At 35.2% G+C, this 19,160-nt stretch overlaps 1 protein-coding gene across 4 annotated transcripts in view; it reads right to left on the reverse strand.

Annotated features, from left to right (window-relative positions):
* LOC127843696 (nuclear receptor coactivator 5-like) overlaps positions 1-18,091 on the reverse strand; it is a 35,998-nt gene extending 17,907 nt beyond the window's left edge. For all 4 annotated transcript variants that reach the window (XM_052373418.1, XM_052373417.1, XM_052373416.1 and 1 more), the window contains exons 1-4: positions 17,995-18,091; positions 7,777-8,178; positions 2,422-2,532; positions 1,888-1,984 (exon numbers count right to left, since the gene is read on the reverse strand). In XM_052373418.1, the coding sequence (XP_052229378.1) occupies positions 1,888-1,984; positions 2,422-2,532; positions 7,777-8,176 (608 nt within the window). In that variant the 5' untranslated portion in view covers positions 8,177-8,178; positions 17,995-18,091. The remainder of the gene's footprint in view (positions 1-1,887; positions 1,985-2,421; positions 2,533-7,776; positions 8,179-17,994) is intronic.
* Positions 18,092-19,160: the final 1,069 nt, after the last annotated feature.

The following is a 19,160-nucleotide window of genomic DNA, read 5'->3' on the forward strand; positions in this document are numbered from 1 at the left end:
TCATCAATCATTTAAAATATTATAAAATGGGGACATCTTGTTGACATAGAAAGTAGCGAAGATTTTTTGTCAGTTCATGTCTGCGTCACCGCTAACCAATCAAAATCAATAAATAAAATACCAGTTAAAATCGGTATCAAGCCAATGCCAGCATGCAGAGGGAGATACAACAATATTCATTCTCAAATAATCACAACTTTAAACGATTTTTACCCAACCCCCACCCCACCCCCTAAAAAAAACAAGACTATTGCCAAGCAATATATGTCCCCTACCGGCTCCACCATTGTCAGAAATTCCACCATTGTCAGATTTTTTTTGATTTTTTTTATATATTTGTTTCCATAGCAACCATAATTTTTGACATAGGAACAAAATGAAATGACATGCATAATGTACATATTGCCATCTATCCATGTTTCAAGTTTCATGAAAAAATATGAAGAACTTCTTAAGTTATCGCAGGGTCCAAAAAAGTGTCAGGCCTTGAAGAATTTTTCCAGAGCCACTCGCCCTGCAGGAGTAGGCCTGACAATACACTCGTCCTTCACTTTAATCTACTCGCCCTGCATTTAAAAAAAATATCTATATTTATAGTTATGATCAACCAGAATCTTTTTAACCTACGTAACATTGTGACACTTAACTGCAAACAAATTAACTACATTATCTGATGGATTTTATTTGCTTTCCTTACGTTTTCTGCACCCTTTTCCTTTTCTCAATACTTTCCGCTTCTCGTTTTGATGACCTTTCTTTCTGTTCCCTGTCTCCACCACCTTGCAGATATTTTAAAATAGAACCCTTTTCCATGCCGAGTTTTAATATTTAAGACAAACTTTTACTGAAAGACACGCTTGATTGACAAATGGTTACAATATGGTAAATTTTGGCTAAGGCTTCTGATCACGAATTATTCTGTTTATTAATAATTATTGTTTCTGTTTATTTTAAATTAAATATAAGAAGTATTATAATTAACCAGTTATGTATTTTTTTTAATTGATATTTACATTAAAATGAAATTTTATTCTTCACGGAATAACCAATATATTTAACTATTTTTTTTTTACTTCTAATCGATTAGCTTATAGCACTGACACCTACGAAAAGAGCGCAGCTGATTTCGAGAAATATTTTTACTGTGCCCGTGACGTCATATTTCATTGTCAAAACAAAAGTGCAGTTTCTTTGTGTACTAAACCTATTTTTTGTTCGTTCGAAAAAAAAATCCTAATTTGTATCGATGTGGCAGGAGTTCTGGAACTGAATTTATATGTCTCAACTTGAAAAACAGCACTCGCCCGGTCGGTCAAGTATTTAAGAAACTTTACTCGCCCGACCGTCAACTTCACTTGCATATGCGAGCGGTCCAGTGGATTCTACAAGGCCTGAGAGTGACAGACAGACAGACAGACTCACAGAGCGAAAACCATAAGTCCCCTCTGGTGAAACCGGTAGGGGACAATAATCGGATTCACATTGATCTCAATATTGAACCTGGACGGCTCAAATCTGGATTACACCCCTGAGAACACTGATGCACTGAGAAAAACTGCTTTTTGACGGTGCAACGCTTCCCACTGCAATGATGGAGTAAAGAAGGACTACAAGCCTATCACTAATGGCAACCATTCATACAAGATCGGGTAGAGGGGGGGGGGGGGGACTTTGTTAACAACAACTCAGTTGAGAAAAATACCTTATCCATCCTACTTGATTCGTCAAAACTGTTCACAGCTCCCAAACATTTTAGAACTATTTGTTGTGCAATTTTGACAGTGAAGAGAAAGACATTAGCCGAAAGGACGAACACAGAAAGCATGAACATTCATGTACCATAACAAAGTGTGTCTGATGGCCCTCTTCATTAACTATAAGACATACCCCACACCAGGTGGCTCCCTGCCCTCTCCCCGTCCTCGACCCGAGTCACCACGACCACGACCTCCTTGTCTCCGCCCCTCAGCAGCCATCTTTACATCTGTAAAGGTAAACCATGGAAATATTGCATAATAAGTTTGACATGAAACAATAGCTTTAACTTCCATCTTTAAGCTAATTACAATACACAAAATACATGGTCAACATAAATTCAAACTCCAACACGTCCAGTCAACTGAGCACACTGTAACTTTTGTGCCTGAAATATTCCCCCACACATGTATCAAAATGTGGATCCACATCAAATAATACATGCTGCTTAATTGCTTTTTATTGGATTCAAATCATACATTTCATCAATATGATAAATCATTAGAAAGGAAGAATTTTTTCAACAAAAGTAACTTAGTTTCACACAAGTACTATCCCCAAAATGGTCCAACAAAAGCCTGCACTAAGATCAGCATTTTTTGACTACAGCTACAGGACAGATCATCATCTGAACTACTCATATTCAATCAAACAGTGAGCACCTACCAAGCACTTGTCCGTTAAGTTTAGTCCCTCTTTCTCCGTCTTTGGCTTTCTGGGCATCCTCCTCACGTTCAAACTGCACGAATCCAAAGCCCCTGTCGTGAATGGACACTCCTGAAAGCAACAACTGTACCGTGAGATTACATTACGTGAGATTACATTAAGAGCAAGATGGTCAGAAAAAGAATTAACACATTACCTTCTGGCATCAGGTAAATAGAAATCCTGCAGGTATTTTCCTGTCCCTTAAATTCAGATGGTCTTTCAATAAAATAAAACAAGAACAGAAATATACTCTATTGTGTTTTTTTTTTCATGTACCACCAGCAGCATAAATTGTCCATTCCATGCATCATGATCCTGAAAATAAATGTCAGGATGACACAATGTGGTACAATTTGGAACAAAATTCAAAGTCAAGAGAAAATATAACCCAACTGGTTATGATAATTTTCAACCAAAATTGACAATTATGCTAAATAATTAAGCAGGCAGAACCAGTCTTCTTGATTTTGTGTAAAACTCCGCACCTGCCTCGAAGCGTAAATTTCAGGCTGAAAATTTCAGAGCCTGATGTGTGGAACACTTAAAAAGAGGCCTACTCCCATCAACAAAATTTCTTCTCAAAGTTTAATTGTTCTGAAAAACAACACTGACAGCTTCATTCAAAATCGCAGATATCTGTAAATTTGGGGAACATTTTCCTTCCTGTTGTTTGCCTTTTGTATTCTTTGTTTTTGTTTCAAAATATTTTTTTTATTAAAAAAAGACATAGATTTTATGAATAACAGCAATTCTTCTGCATCCTTTATTAGTAAATTTACAATAATTGTTACTTTGTTAACAGTTTTCAATGCAAATATTGCTGATTACCAAGCACATCCTTCAAATGTGTTTCAAAAGATTTATGGTTTTAAAAGATTTATGTTCATTTTGATTGAAAAATCCCTAAAAAAATACAAACATGTTTAGGGGTTAAACCGTTATAAATTATATTGAATTTAATTTTAACCTAAAAATCAAACTCCCAATATTGCATATAATTTGCATATAGTATATACTTTTTCCCACCTTTACTTAATGCTCATTTTAACATATCAAATTTTCGCTTCACTGTGTCGAAATACTTCCCTTGAATAAGGTAAAAATATTGGAATGCTTTCCTTTCTTTATATCATGTTTCTGCATACTGTAAATGTGCAAATATATTGCTTTTGTAATTTGATTACTTGGAAATAAACTTAATTATGAGTTTCCTTAATTGACATTCATTTGTTATCCCCCGCCATAGGCGGAGGGATATTGTTTTGGCGTTGTCCGTCTGTCAGTCTTTCCGTCCATCTTTGTCAAATTTTTTATCATCAAATTTTATCAAATTAATTGAAACAGAAAGTGTAATCTCTTTCTCCGCCATTTTGGATTTACTCCGCGGTGGTGAGTATTTAATTAAATGACGCAAATAACCAGAGGAAAAAAAGCGGAAAGGAAAAATTAAGCAGAAAGGATTTACAGCGAGCAAAAAAAAATTTTTTTGGAAAGCAACAGCAAAAAAAATTCAGTTAGGCCGATTTTAGTGGGTCGCTCAGATTATGCCAAACAAAAGAATTTTTAAGGATGACCCAAACGCTACAAAACAGTTTGTTATAGTCCATTTTGGCCCACCAATAATATTCGTCAAACACTGCATTTCGGACCATTAAGGAATGCTTAATCTGATTTTACACTAAATGCTTTGTTTTACTATCCTCCAATGTTCGTTTGCTATCTGTTTCGGACCATTCAATCCCCTTAAAATAACGTGTATATGTCTAACATTTTGCAGATAAAATTCAGACTGGATTAATAACCTACCTCGCAATTACATTTGTGAAGATAATGCATTGAAAAATCTATACTTATTTCCAACACAAAGTTTACACCCAAAAAAATCATTTACTGGAGACTTAGTAATTTACAATTACAACTTTTAGTTCTTTTGGGCTCTACTTTCGGAAATAAGTATGCATTTAGAAAAGATGTTTAATGAATTTCAAAAATGCTTTAAACTCAGATTTTTAGCATTCGTCCTGTGGGATGAAAGATTTGGAAAAATTCACTTTTCCTTTCATGATCTCACTTTTCATTACAAGCAGATGAGTGAAATATTAATCCCTGCTAAAATTATGGGACCATAGTAATAAACCTGCCTGGGGAAGGCACAGTTTGCCAAAAGTTCAAATTTTACTTGTTCAGACACAATTATTCTTATTAAAACAAGAGGGCAAAGATGGCCCTAGTTATCTTGGCCCTAGTTCTATTTTGCTCACCTGAGAGGAGTCAATTCATTCAATCTTTGTCAAAAATATGACATAGTGTCAGTAGTGATCAAGTGTTTGAGTCAAATATGATTATAACTATGATTTGCATCATTATCAAACTTGACTGAGATCTTGTGTCCATAATAGCTTCTCAGCAACTTTGATAAAGAATGCTTGAGAAATGTGAATGCTAGAGTGTTTAAAAACCAAATGTGGATGGACAGACGATGGACAAAGACCGATCCTAAAACCTCACCTGAGCAAAGTGTTTTTTTCACCGATTTGAGCCATTTTCTAACTTGTCCGAGATATCAATAAAACAAATGTCTTGACTAAATTTCACGATGATTAGGCATACAATGTGACTTCTAAAGTGTTCACAAGGTTTCTCTTTAGTCATATAAGGTAAACTGTCCCACCCCCCTGGTGGCCATGTTTTTTTACCGATTGGGAACATTTTCAAACTCATCTGAGAAATAAATAAAACCAATGTTTTCACCAAATTTCATGATGATTGGGCATAAAATGTGACTTCTTGAGTGTTTACATGTTTTCACTATATACATATAGAGAAAACTGCCCAGCCCACTAGTGGCCATGTTTTTTCACCAATCTGGACCATTTTCAAACTTGTTCGAGATATCAATAAAACCAATCTTTTGACCAAGTTTCATGATGATTGGGCAAAAATTGTGACTTCTAGAGTTCACAAGGTTTCTCAATAGCCAAATAAGGACAAGAAACCGTCGGAGACGGGTGATGCTCCCCAAAGTGTTTTTTTTCACAATATTGCACTATATATTCAGATAAAAGGAAACGTCTTGAGGGGCATAACTTGGACAAAATAATACGATGGATGGTTTAGCAACTTAAAAATTTTGAAGGGCCATAAATCTCTAAATGAATCATCTAATCAGAACCCACAAATACCATGCCAGGGGGTTTTTTTACTAAGAAAGTGACGCCGATATTCGGCGTCTTCCCCTACCAGAATTTTTCCCCTAAAAATACCATTTCCCCTCCAAAAATATAATTTTTCACCAAAATAAAATATTTTACCCTCAAAGAAATGGGTTTTTTCTTTTGGGACGTCGACACTTATCCAATTTGTACCATATACAACGATCTCGCTCTCTCTCTCTCTCTCTCTCCCGACGAACACTCAAATCTGGGAATCCCAGTGATTCTATATATAGCTCTTAAAGTACGTCATGGAAACCGGGCAACTAATCGTATTAATCATGTGACTATTTTACTGGATTCCGGTCTTGCCCCAGAAGGGTGTTTCGTCAATTAATTACTGGAAACCAGTCGAATTTTCATCCGGGTTATGTGAAAGCCAAGATATAAACGTTAAAACAGAAAAAAGTCTCACAATTGGTGTTCATACACGAACAAAATAAAAATCGGAAAAAATTAATTGCGTTGACGCATTTTTTAAGAATGAATCATCAAAAACCGTTGAAATCCAGCAGGATTCGGAGGTACATGTAATCAACATCGATTAATACTGTCGGATTATTGTGAAAGTGAAAGTAGACAATCGGCAGCTGCCGCACCTTTCCCTTTCAATACTGTAGCAGATCAAGATCGTCAACCCATTCATCATGAAATTGAAATCATAATATTGACATCGTTCCCCGGCCCCAGTTGAAAACATTTCCCATTATTAGATCTACACCTGCAATTTTATTTAGGACTTTGATTTTAATATCATACTTGTTCATGTGTTAAAGAACAAAAAGGTCAGAGACATGCCTCTTTTTCTAAAAAAAAACCTAAGTCTGTAGGTGAGTTATAGACATTGAAATGAACAGTTTTTATTTTTTCCCCAAATATGTCTCTTTCGCGCTCGATTTTCCCCTTTTACCCAGCGTCCAGCGTCTTCCCCTTTTTCTAAAAAAAAAACCTGCATGCCCATCTCCTCAAGGTAGTTAAGCTTCCCATAGAGCTTCATTGAATTCCAGTCAGTAGTTGGGGAGAAATAGCCCGGACCAGAATTGCACTATATGTACAGTTTATAGAAAATTTCAAAGGGCCATAACTCTGTGAAAAATCATCCGACCATAACCGCCTGATAATATGCACATCTCCTGTTGGTAGTGAAGCTTCCCATAAAGTGTCATTGAATTCCTGTAATAAGTTGCTGAGAAATAGCTCGGACAAGAATTGCACTATATGTACAATGGAAAAATTCAAAGGGCCATAACTCTGTGAAAAATCATCCGACCAGAACAGGCTGATAATATGCACATCTCTTCTTGGTACTGAAGCTTCCCATAAAGTTTAATTAAATTCCGGTCATTAATTCCTGAGAAATAGCCCGGACAAAAATTGTGCACGGACGGACGCACGGACAGACGAAGCAGCGACTATATGCTCCCCCCAAATATTTTGGGGAGCATAAAAACTGCCCTGCCCACTGGTGGCCATGTTTTTCAATGGACCTGAACCACTTTTGAACTCAACCAACATATCATATTTTTCGTTTTTTTGACCTAGTGACCTAGTTTTTGACCCAGCATGACCCAGTTTCGAACGTGATCGAGGTATCATTGGGATAACTCTTCTGACAAAGTTTCATGAAAATTGGACAAGAAATGTGGCCTCTAGAGGGTTCACAAACCAAATGTGGACAACAGACGGATGGACGACGGACAAAGACCAATCCTAAAAGCTCACCTGAGCAATCTGGTGAGATAAAAATCCAAAAATGTTATAAATAACACATGTAAAGCATTATTTCAATGTGACTAACCAAGTTTGATTCACTTTTTTCAATATTAAGTTCATAAGTTCTTGAGGGCCAATACACATTAATGATTTCAATAAAATTCAAAAAATACTTCCAGCAGAAAAAATACGAGCAAATTATGCCTGAAAAAACGTAAATATTTTCAGATCCTCAATAAGTGTACATTTACAAACTTTATACTTTAAGATTCAAACTGAAAGTACAAGTCCCTTAATATAGTATTTGAGTCTACCAAGGAAATGGCACATATCCATGCAGTATGAGATAAACATACATAATAAAACAAATGGGTACCAACAAACTTACCTAGGATTTTGCCATAAGATTGAAAGAGATTTTCTAAGTCTTGTTTTGAAGTTCTATCAGAAGGCAAATTCCCAATAAACAATCGCGCGTTCAAATATGCTGGGTCTTCAATATTTGTCCTATCAGTCACTTCAAAGCGGCGACCACCAGGGGCATCAAATGATCCGCGACCACGGCCACGACCAAAGCTTCTAGATCTGCTACCAGAGCGTGAACGACTCCTGTATGATCCTCGTCCCGGAGACCTGCCGCGTATTCGACTGTGACGATCATGGGAGCGTTCTCTCGACAAGGATCTAGAGCGTGACTTTGACCTGCTTGCTGGAACCGTTCGACCAAATTTGTCTACTCTTTCTTTTTCACGAGAACGGCTTCTACTTCTTGAACTCATTTTTACCATATCTGAAATATTAAGGCACATTCAGTAAACAATGGTTCTAATATGACAAAATATGTCATTTTTTATAACCAATATCAACTTGGATTGGTACAGTACTGCATAAAAAAACTATAAGCAAAGTGAACGAGCTGTCATAGAAAGTATTCTACACAATTAGGCTTTGAACACTAATAAGTTGTGTTGTTCTATAATGATATTCATAATGAGAAAAGCATTACTGAAAGGGTACACCTCCAAAATAAAGCAAAAACATTAACTCAATTTAGAAAAAAATTATACTAGTTTTATCATTTATGTTCAATAAATATATATGCAGCCATATGAAAAAAAATCATTCATTCTTAAGACAATGCCAATTCTGATTCATCTTTATATTTAATAACCTAATTTTAATTAACAAGTACATAACTGGGAGACATCAACGCACATTCCATTGTCACGTGGACAGAAAGCAAACACAAGTCTTTAAGTGACTACAGTTAAATAAAGAACATGATTTTATCATTATCATTAAATGTTGATGGCTACAAAATCAAATAATTCACACTATGAACATCATACATAAATACTTTTTTTGTTTTTAAATAAAGTACTTAACCAATGCATGTTAAATAGTTACCTGTCCCACTCATTGAAAGTCAAACACCGAATGCAAACTATACGCTTCACAAAACATACGAAATATGCCGGTCTTTCAAATCAAATGCCGAAGGTACCAAACTCTTCAAAATCTCCAAAATGAAAATTTACTCCAATAAAATGATTCTCTTCACACCGACGTACAAATTTAAAATAATTCCATAACAACAAATTAATACAAGAAAAATCAAATGAAATGATTTACATACATGTACATAATTATGTGTAAGTTACAAAAATTATATTAACTGAACAATGGATTATTGATAATTGATATATATTTATGCAATTATTAAAGCTATGAAAGAAATATTTACATTTAAACATGCTAACCAGTGTTCGACACTTACTTATCTAAGTAAGGAGTCCTTTGGACTCTCTACTTTTAAAATCTAAGAGTCCAAAAAGACTTCAGGGAGTCCAAAAATTACGACACTTTTATATACAGTATTTTGGGGGTTATAACACAATGACATGTTAACCTATGTCATGATATATTTACTTCATTGACCATATCAGAAAAGAATGGCATTCTCACAGAAAGATGATTTTGATCACTCTTTTCGAACCATGGCATTGTACACTTAGTCTCAGCATGTTTACATAACGCCCAACATTACTTGCAGTTTTGTCCAGATTTTCTGTTTAAACAGTATACAGAACAATAACTGTTTCAATAATTACTCATCTTACAGACCACAACAATAAATATATGAAATATCAATAAAAAATTATTTGAGATATTATTTTGTTAAAATGAACTGAAACTTTTAACCAAAATTAAAAGATCTCAATGTTTTCTGCACTTTACAGTTTGTATCAATACACCCACACTTTCCATGCTGATGACAGGGCATAATACACTGCAACAAATTTGTGCACACTTTTATCTGGAAAAAGGATAAACAAGAAAAAACATGAGCACTGTTGATATGAAGCTTAGTGCTAGAATTTCTGAACGTCACATTAAGATAAAAATTCGGAAGTGTTTTTCAGTTTATGCTCATTCAACAAAACATTAAGCATGTAATGATTTCAATGATAATTTGTTCATTGCTTAAGTTGCCCAATTTTTTTTCAACATTATTATCACTATTACCAATGACGATTACACAGTGATCCCCTTTTTTAATTTGCATGTGTTAAGGTTTCATTTTTAATCACCCTGAAACCAAAAGATCATATTTGCCAAAATGTAAGTATTATTGATTTGTCATTTGATTTCCAAACATAAATTCAGCTAAAAGGATATTGAAAAAGAAAACAACAATCAAATTACCGTATTTTACCATGCATAGCGCGCAGTTTTTACCTTCAAATTTCAAAATAAAAATTCAGTGCGCGTAATACATTTGATAATAACACAACGCTTTCCTGGTTGCTAAATTGCAAAATATCCATTTCGTAATCGTAAATCTTCACAATTGCCGCCATTTTTTTATTGCAGAAAACTACACCTATAATGTTATAGACTGAAGGGGCCGTTGTTGAAACAACAAAATGCAGGAAAGGGTAGGAATGAACAGGGTAGTAACAGTTTTGACAAAAATAAAAAAGGTCTTTGTTGGTGTTTTCACACTTCTTCATTGATTGTTCATTAAAAAAAATCGTGGTATATTGATCCCCGCGTCGTCGCGGTATTGTTTGTTAAAATTTTTGTTGTCATGAAAACTCGTTGATTTACAACGCAAAACGTCTTATTTGAACTAACGCTAATTATTTCAATCATATTTTTAAACTTTGCTTTTGCTATATTTTGATAATTTAATCCAAAGTTTAATGTTAGCAATTCCGAAAAGTTGCTCACTATGTGAAATGACAGTTTGACGTCATCAAAGGAAAGCCGCTTCCTGTCTGAAGCAATAAAGCGACAAGTTTCTCGCCGACAAACTTGGCTTCCTTTGTCTAGCAATCAACATGCCGAACCAATCGTGTGTTTGTTCCTCAATGGCAATCGTCCCATTAAATAATAGCACGTGCAAAGCTCCGCCTTCGAACCTTTTGCAGAGAACAATGGTGGAGTTTAATGGTTAATTGAGCAATTTGAGTAAGTTGAGTTCCGATTTGCAGAAATTTCTCGGCCCTAAGCACTGAAACGACAAATACATTTATCAATGATTTTCCGATCTCTGCATTAATATGCTACTGTGCGAGTATACTACGTAGGTTACAAACCAACAATAGAGATATAGACTCGTTTTATTTTCTTTCAATAGAGACAAACAAATGATATTTGTCTAATGGCTTTACGCCAATAATGCCGATAACGCCAACTGTATGGAATTGAGCGTTTGGGTGTATTGTTTGTCTCACTATAAATGCTGATCAACTAGACGCAGTGAAGGCGCGAAATACCAGGTCAAACTGGATTTTATGGGGAGCATCTCTTAATGGGGAAATATTTAAGTCGATGAAAAATAAAATGGGATCCACGGACGATTTGCGTAAAATTGGACGTTGCGATGTTGCGGGTCTGCAGAAGACTATGTCATACGATGTTGTGAGCGGCAGGTAATGAAAATGTTACACTGTTCAAATGTGAGGAATAGGTAATAGTGGTTCGAATTAAAGGGACATATACGGTGTTCTCGAGAGAATAATCTTAACAAGTTTCATGATCCTAGGAATAAGCGTTCTTCAGTTATCATCCGGAAACCATTTTACTATTTCGGGTCATCATGACCTTGACCTTTGACCTAGTGACCTGAAAATCAATAGGGGTCCAGGATTTTTCCGCTCCATTTTGGGAAAACGCCACACTGGAATTTTGGGAATTTCGCGTTGTCAAAAACCCCATTTTGGGAAAAAAATTAATCGCAAAATTGGCTCAATTGGGAAAAATTATTGCATATAAATATAAGTGTTTCTTATATTTCAAAGAAGCCATTAACTGGTAAATAAGGACTATTTGGATAACATATTATTAAAATTTTACAAAAAATTATGATAAGTGCAGGTTTTTTAATCTTAATTTGGTGAAAAGGCTTGGCCTTTTATGAGGTGAAAAAAATCGCGCGAAGCGCCGGATTTTGAGGAAAATAAGGAAAGTCTTAAATAATCATTAACATATTTTACAGTTTTTAAAACAAATTCAAGGCAACAGATAATTTAATTATGCAATACTTTCTATTTTCTACACCGGATCAGGTCAACATATATATTTTAAGGGTAAAAAAAAAAAAAAAAAAAAAAAAAAAATTTTTTTTTTTTTTTTTGGAATTGGGAATTTTTTTTTTCAATTGGGAAAAAAACAACCAGATTTGCATTGGGAATGGGGCCGAATTTCGGACCCGTGGCATAGGGCGGAAAAAGCCTGGGGTCATCTGCGAGTCATGATCAATCTACCTATCAAGTTTCATGATCTTAGGCCTACGCGTTCTTGAGTTATCATCCGGAAACCATTTTACTATTTCGGGTCACTGTGACCTTGACCTTTGACCTAGTGACCTCAAAATCAATAGGGGTCATCTGCAGTCCTGATCAATCTACCTATCAAGTTTCATGATCCTAGGCCTAAGCATTCTTGAGTTATCATCCGGAAACCATTTTACTATTTCGGGTCAACGTGACCTTGACCTTTGACCTAGTGACTTCAAAATCAATAGGGGTCATCTGCGAGTCATGATCAATGTACCTATGAAGTTTCATGATCCTAGGCCCAAGCATTCTTGAGTTATCGTCTGACAACCACCTGGTGGACGGACCGACCGACCGACAGACCGACATGAGCAAAGCAATATGGTCATAATACACCAAATAGTTTCCCTATATAATTCAATGTAAAAGCGACAACTTTGAGCGAAAATAAATGCAACATTTTGCACATAGAGACCCCCATAACCATACCTTTTCTTAAAGGCCATTCTAAGCGGAATCGATTTATGCAATAAAAAAGATATGTCATGTACAAAGCAAGAAAGAACTTGACACAAATCAAAATCGACTGTTTTTGCAACTTTTTTTTTCGGCCGTTTCTTAGTGAAATGTAACCTTTTCTACTGCAATGGTTTACTTTAGTCTTCAAGTGTATCATATTTCAGGGATTCAGTTGTGAACACGTATTCATGCCCTACCATTATCTCCGCAAGATCACACCCCAATAATGGTAAAAAGTGTCAAACATGCCTTCCTGTCAACTATGATATTTTTTTAGAGAGTACAGCCCTACATGAAGCGATCATTTAGTGTATTGTAACCTATAAGACAACGTTGACTGTTAACATCGCGAAAAATAAGCACTTCTCGATACTTATAAACCTATTTTCTATGTGCATGCCAATTTTCAGACCGATCTTTCACGTAGAAATGCTTGAAAATGCATTTTATTATAACGCCTGATAAGCCATGTGGCTTTCGCGTTCGGAGCTTTGATTTATAACGGGCGTTCAGGCGCAAAACGATTACCCTAAATAATTACAATCGGTCAAAATACTGGAATATTGTTACAAGCTATGTAGAAAAAGAAGTAAACAACTATTAAAACGTGTTCATGAGCTCTTTCAGCACAAATTGTTGCGATTTGAGATGCTCAAGACAAGTTTTTGTACGTTTTTTTCCTTATTTTCCTCTGAAAACGTATTTTTTTCTTAAAAACTCACGATGCTCCTTAAATTCGCGAAACAAACGCATTTATTCCGTGAAATTTGCCAAAACGCGTCATATCCCACTAAAAAAATGATGATTTTCTGTAAATACAGCTCCTTTGTGACTAGGCCTGGTTTTGCGTTTAGGTCATAATACACCAAATAGTTTCCCTATATAATTCAATGTAAAAGCGACAACTTTGAGCGAAAATAAATGCAACATTTTGCACATAGAGACCCCCATAACCATACCTTTTCTTAAAGGCCATTCTAAGCGGAATCGATTTATGCAATAAAAAAGATATGTCATGTACAAAGCAAGAAAGAACTTGACACAAATCAAAATCGACTGTTTTTGCAACTTTTTTTTTCGGCCGTTTCTTAGTGAAATGTAACCTTTTCTACTGCAATGGTTTACTTTAGTCTTCAAGTGTATCATATTTCAGGGATTCAGTTGTGAACACGTATTCATGCCCTACCATTATCTCCGCAAGATCACACCCCAATAATGGTAAAAAGTGTCAAACATGCCTTCCTGTCAACTATGATATTTTTTTAGAGAGTACAGCCCTACATGAAGCGATCATTTAGTGTATTGTAACCATATACCCCCTCTTCTTCGAAGGGGGGCATAAAAATTGTCGAAAATATACATGTGTAGTGCTATGCAACCCATGCTCCTGATCGTATAAACGCTCCCTACTTTAAAACAAAAAATGAAGCGCCCGAAAAACTCGGATTAAATGATTGCGCAATATTAGAATGGCAGCCATTTTCGGCCCAATTTTCAGGTTTTTGGTCTTGAATTCTTTTTTTCTCCATTTTGGCTTTAAAAATGTGCATGCGCCTTATACATGGGAGCGCGCTATACATGGTAAAATACGGTCGTTAGTACTGATGCAAAGTAAGTTCAATTCGGTCAATTTATTGAAATTAAGATTTATTGCTGATTTGATCAAGGTTTAAATTGAACAAATAATGTTCTTCCCTTCCAAGAATTTTAATGAATTTAAGAGCATGAAATGAAATAAGCATATGTAAGCTATCGTCTGACAACCACCTGGTGGACGGACCGACCAACCGACAGACCGACATGAGCAAAGCAATATACCCACTCTTCTTCGAAGGGGGGCATAAAAATTGTCGAAAATATACATGTGTAGTGCTATGCAACCCATGCTCCTGATTGTATAAACGCTCCCTACTTTAAAACAAAAAATGAAGCGCCCGAAAAACTCGGATTAAATGATTGCGCAATATTAGAATGGCAGCCATTTTTGGCCCAATTTTCAGGTTTTTGGTCTTGAATTCTTTTTTTCTCTATTTTGGCTTTAAAAATTTGCATGCGCCTTATACATGGGAGCGCGCTATACATGGTAAAATACGGTGGTTAGTACTGATGCAAAGTAAGTTCAATTCGGTCAATTTATTGAAATTAAGATTTATTGCTGATGTGATCAAGGTTTAAATTGAACAAATAATGTTCTTCCCTTCCAAGAATTTTAATGAATTTAAGAGCATGAAATGAAATAAGCATATGTAAGCTATCGTTTTCATAAGACTGGAGTATGTGCAGTGAAAAACTCGTGTAAGAAGAGATCAATTCAAAAGGGGCACAATCAACCGTGGTAAAAATTGTGGACCTCGGACAATAATTGAGAGCAAGTCTCTTAAAATCTATTACAGTCGATTGGTGTATAGCTGATTTTAGTGAGTAACGGATAGGTTAAAAAAAAATTGCAAAATACTTTTATTTATGTAAAGATTTATAGTGTTCTATGAATTGAATACAAAATGCCTTGTTGTTCAGTCGATTCATGTTTTAGTTGACGTGTGTCAATGTTTACAATTGTTTCTTTTTTCGAAAGCAAAACAAGGTCACGTTATGTACGCAGCGTTTTTGTGACGAAAGGAAAAGTGAAGACGTATCGTTTCCTGAATTTTGCAGATTTTGTTTGGTAAACATTATGTTCATTGATGTAATATTGTAGTATAATGTGTCCTTTACAAAAGTAAGAATGCTCAGAAACCAAATTGATGCGTACCCAGGGCCCTCAATCTATCAAATCTGCCGCCGAATTTCGGCGGCAGTCCCCCACCTGAAAAGTATACTTTTTTCCCCTATTGGGGGGAAAAATTCCCCCTAAAAAAACAAAAACAAACATTTATTTTTTTATATTTTTTTTTTTAAATAGAAAGATGTGTCTCGTGATTATTATATCTCAATTCTATTTCAATTTAATATTTTCAAACAAACTAAATTATGACAAATGCAATGAATATAGTGCAAACATGTACAAATGAAATAATGAGAGAGTAAGTAAAAAAATTCCCCCAAAAAGGGAAACGCCGCGAAAATTCCCCCACCTAAGGGCTGCAGACCCCTTCCCCCAAAGTAGTGTGAGGGCCCTGGTACCACATAAAATAAGCATGAGAGCTGCAACTCGTGATTTAGTGAATAACGGACATGTGGGGACACCTATTCGAGAATGTGGGGATTGTCTCAAACTAAATGAAAACTCAATTGAAGTTGTCCAATACACATGTGGGTAGCGTGTGGCTATGATATTTATTAGTAAAAACATCATTTTGAATGAAAAATAATAAAATCATAAAGAAAAATCGATTTCTCTGAAAACATAGTTTTCACTATCAAATCTATATATATAACAAGGTATTCAACTCAAAACGACCCGAATATAGGGTGCATCGCTTTGAACAGCCATTACTTCATCGATTGTGCAGCAATTTCCATGGACTCGGTCTTATTAAACGCAGAAATGAAGTTCCTTTTCTGGAAATGTACATATCTTGCAATATGTTTTACAAGTGCTCCAGGTAAAATTTCAAGAAATAACACGATACACATGTAATCATATAAAGACCTTAGCGATCCGGTAATGGCTGAATCAGTGTACCATGAAATTTGCGCTGTAAACAAAAAATATTTGTCGGAATTTTAAAACCGCTGGCATGTTTCAATAGGAAAGACATTTGTCTTTCGAGGTTTAAAGGTTTAATTACTGAATGCATGGTGTTTACGTTGAAATGAGACTCGAAGTCCTTAGCTATCCGTTTAGTCCGTATAAACAGACTCCCAGAACCTTTGATTATTTTTGCTATGGCGGCTCTGGCAGTCCATATGCACTCCTTCATACACACGGGTGCAGTTCAGCGCATGGAATCCGTGAGCTTCACTAAACAGAGTTACAGACGTCGTTCGAGACAAATTGCGGAAAATAATGAATAAACTTCATAACCATGTTAAATTTACCTGAATGGAAACCTACTGATGTTATCCTGTGCATGCATCCGATAAAAACACGACGATGTTTCAACACACTTTTCTTGCTGACATTGTTATGTTTAAATTTAAAACAGTGTCAGTGATTTTTTTTGCTCAAATTTTCAGGCGAATTTCGGCGGCTTCCCAATCGCAAAAATACACGGTTTTTCCCAAAATTCTGACCAAAATTTCCAAAAAAAAGCCCAACTTCCAAAAAAAAATAAAAATTTTTTTTTTTTTTTTTATTTTTTTTTAGAAAGAAGTCTCATATAACTTAATTATGATTTCTTAAATCTAGGTCTCAACTTTATTTTTTAAACATCTTACAAAATATATATTTTGAATTTAGTCATTTTTGTCCATAAATCATTCCCAAACTTGCCACTTTTTTGATTAAAAAAAAAACAATTTGACCAGACTCCTTTTCTAGAAAACTCCCTGAACATGCACTTAAAAACAATATCACTTCTGTTACTTATAATCCTATTTATAATGCTTCATTTTTCCCAATTTTTTGGTTTATCGCGCTATTATTCCCAATTTCACGGTTTATCGCGCTAATTTTCCCAATTCAAAAGGCACAGGCTGTAACAAATTAAAGCAAAAAAAATCACTGAGTGTATTCTGATTCTAATACCACATCGTTATCGACTTTTGGGCTCCAACACATAACACGACGTACAAAATATTGGTGTAATGCGACCTGACCTATATTGGGTCAATTTTCCAATATGGCGGATACAGCGTACAAAACAAAACCTTAGTCAATACAAATCAATTATTTCTTGCTTTACTGGTACCATTTGGATGAGTTTGTGGTTTGGATAGGTAAATTTTAATAAGCTCTTGCAGTTTCAGTGTTCATTAACCTTTAAATTGTTGATAACATTTTGCACCCATGGACAAGAGAGAGAGAGAGCGCATTGAAACTCTCAGCCTAAGCTGAGAGTTGAATTATTGCAACTAGCTATCCGTTATACACCAATTGACTGTACATGAATGAACTGAACAGTTCATAGTTGAGGTCATTTAAAAGAAGTTTGACTGATATTAAGGACAATGAGTGTAAAAAATTCGCACAAGTTTGATATTACAGTTCTGAATCAAACACCGACTTTGAAGAAAAAACTTGCATCCAGTGGTTGAACATTGTTCACAAAATTTAGAAAATTCAAGAACGCTTAAGATGAAACAAGTTCAATAAATTGATTAAATAGTATTTGTTTAGCAAAATGCCATGTTCAGGAAAGAAACTGATCAGGACAAGTGTTGAAAGGTCGATTGTTTAAGGGAAAATTATGCAAACCTACCAGAAAATGTGTTCCCCTCGTTTAATAAGCGTACTTTATCAGACGCATTCTGATTGGTTGTTTACAATGCCTATAGCCAATGTGCTTTGGGCTTTCTTTCAAGCGAAAATGGCTACACTGAACCATATCTAAAAGTCGGCTGGTACCCAAAATAATACCGCAGACATAACACAATTATACTGCTCTGGGCCAACTGAAGGACATCTTACCTCAGACATATACAATTATACTGCTCTGGGCCAACTGAAGGCGACTCAAAGCTTCATGTCAATTGACATGTTGCATTTGGGCTTCAATATACAGTATTGTGTTATGAATTCAACCCTACGGCAAAAAAGAAATCATAGTATGAAATCGTGTTTGTTATAAGCATTTCTGTGTGTTTGGGGGACGTTTTCGACCAAATATATTATGCAAGCCTTTATAATCGGACAAAATTATAGAAAGTAAAATCACTTTTGAATATTCGCGGAGTTTTTTTAATTTAAAAATGTTAAGTATGCATGAGCTATCATATGATAGATCTTTTCCCCTATGGTAGATGGATGTTCTAAAAAGAATTCATTAAACCGAAAATTTAGCTAACGCGGAAATCAGAACCTTTATTAGACTTTGCGGAGTGCTTTGGTAGCTGGTAATTTACATATTTAGGAATCAGATCTAATGTTTTACATAATAAACTTTTGTCGATTTAAATTATTTTGCTTTTCGTACATTCGGTAAAGCAGAATGAAGTAGTAATGTTTTTCAAACATGCGTAACGTGACGTATGCACGTCACCGCGAATACTGATGATCGAACGGTACCTATTAAAAAATCAAGCTTAACATTTAAAAAGGTGACATAAAAATGTGCCACGTGCAAATCGCAGCATATCAATATCGTAGGCACATAAAGATATAGATTAATAGATGGAGTAAGGATGCTCAGGGCTGTTTCAGGGCTGCCACAACCGTGGATGTAACAATAACGCTGTGTTTATTTTGAGTGTATGTAAAAATCATAGTCACTTACAATTAGTTTAGTTTAAATTAATGGGAATTAAACAACCCGTTTATCACAAAGAGTATCGGATATGTTGCTGTTATTATAAAAATTTGAATTGCATAATATAAATGTATAATGTACAGAAAACACTTAATATAAAGATGCATTGTTACTGCTGG

This window comes from Dreissena polymorpha, chromosome 9 (genome assembly GCF_020536995.1).
Source record: "Dreissena polymorpha isolate Duluth1 chromosome 9, UMN_Dpol_1.0, whole genome shotgun sequence".
Classification (NCBI taxonomy): domain Eukaryota; kingdom Metazoa; phylum Mollusca; class Bivalvia; order Myida; family Dreissenidae; genus Dreissena; species Dreissena polymorpha.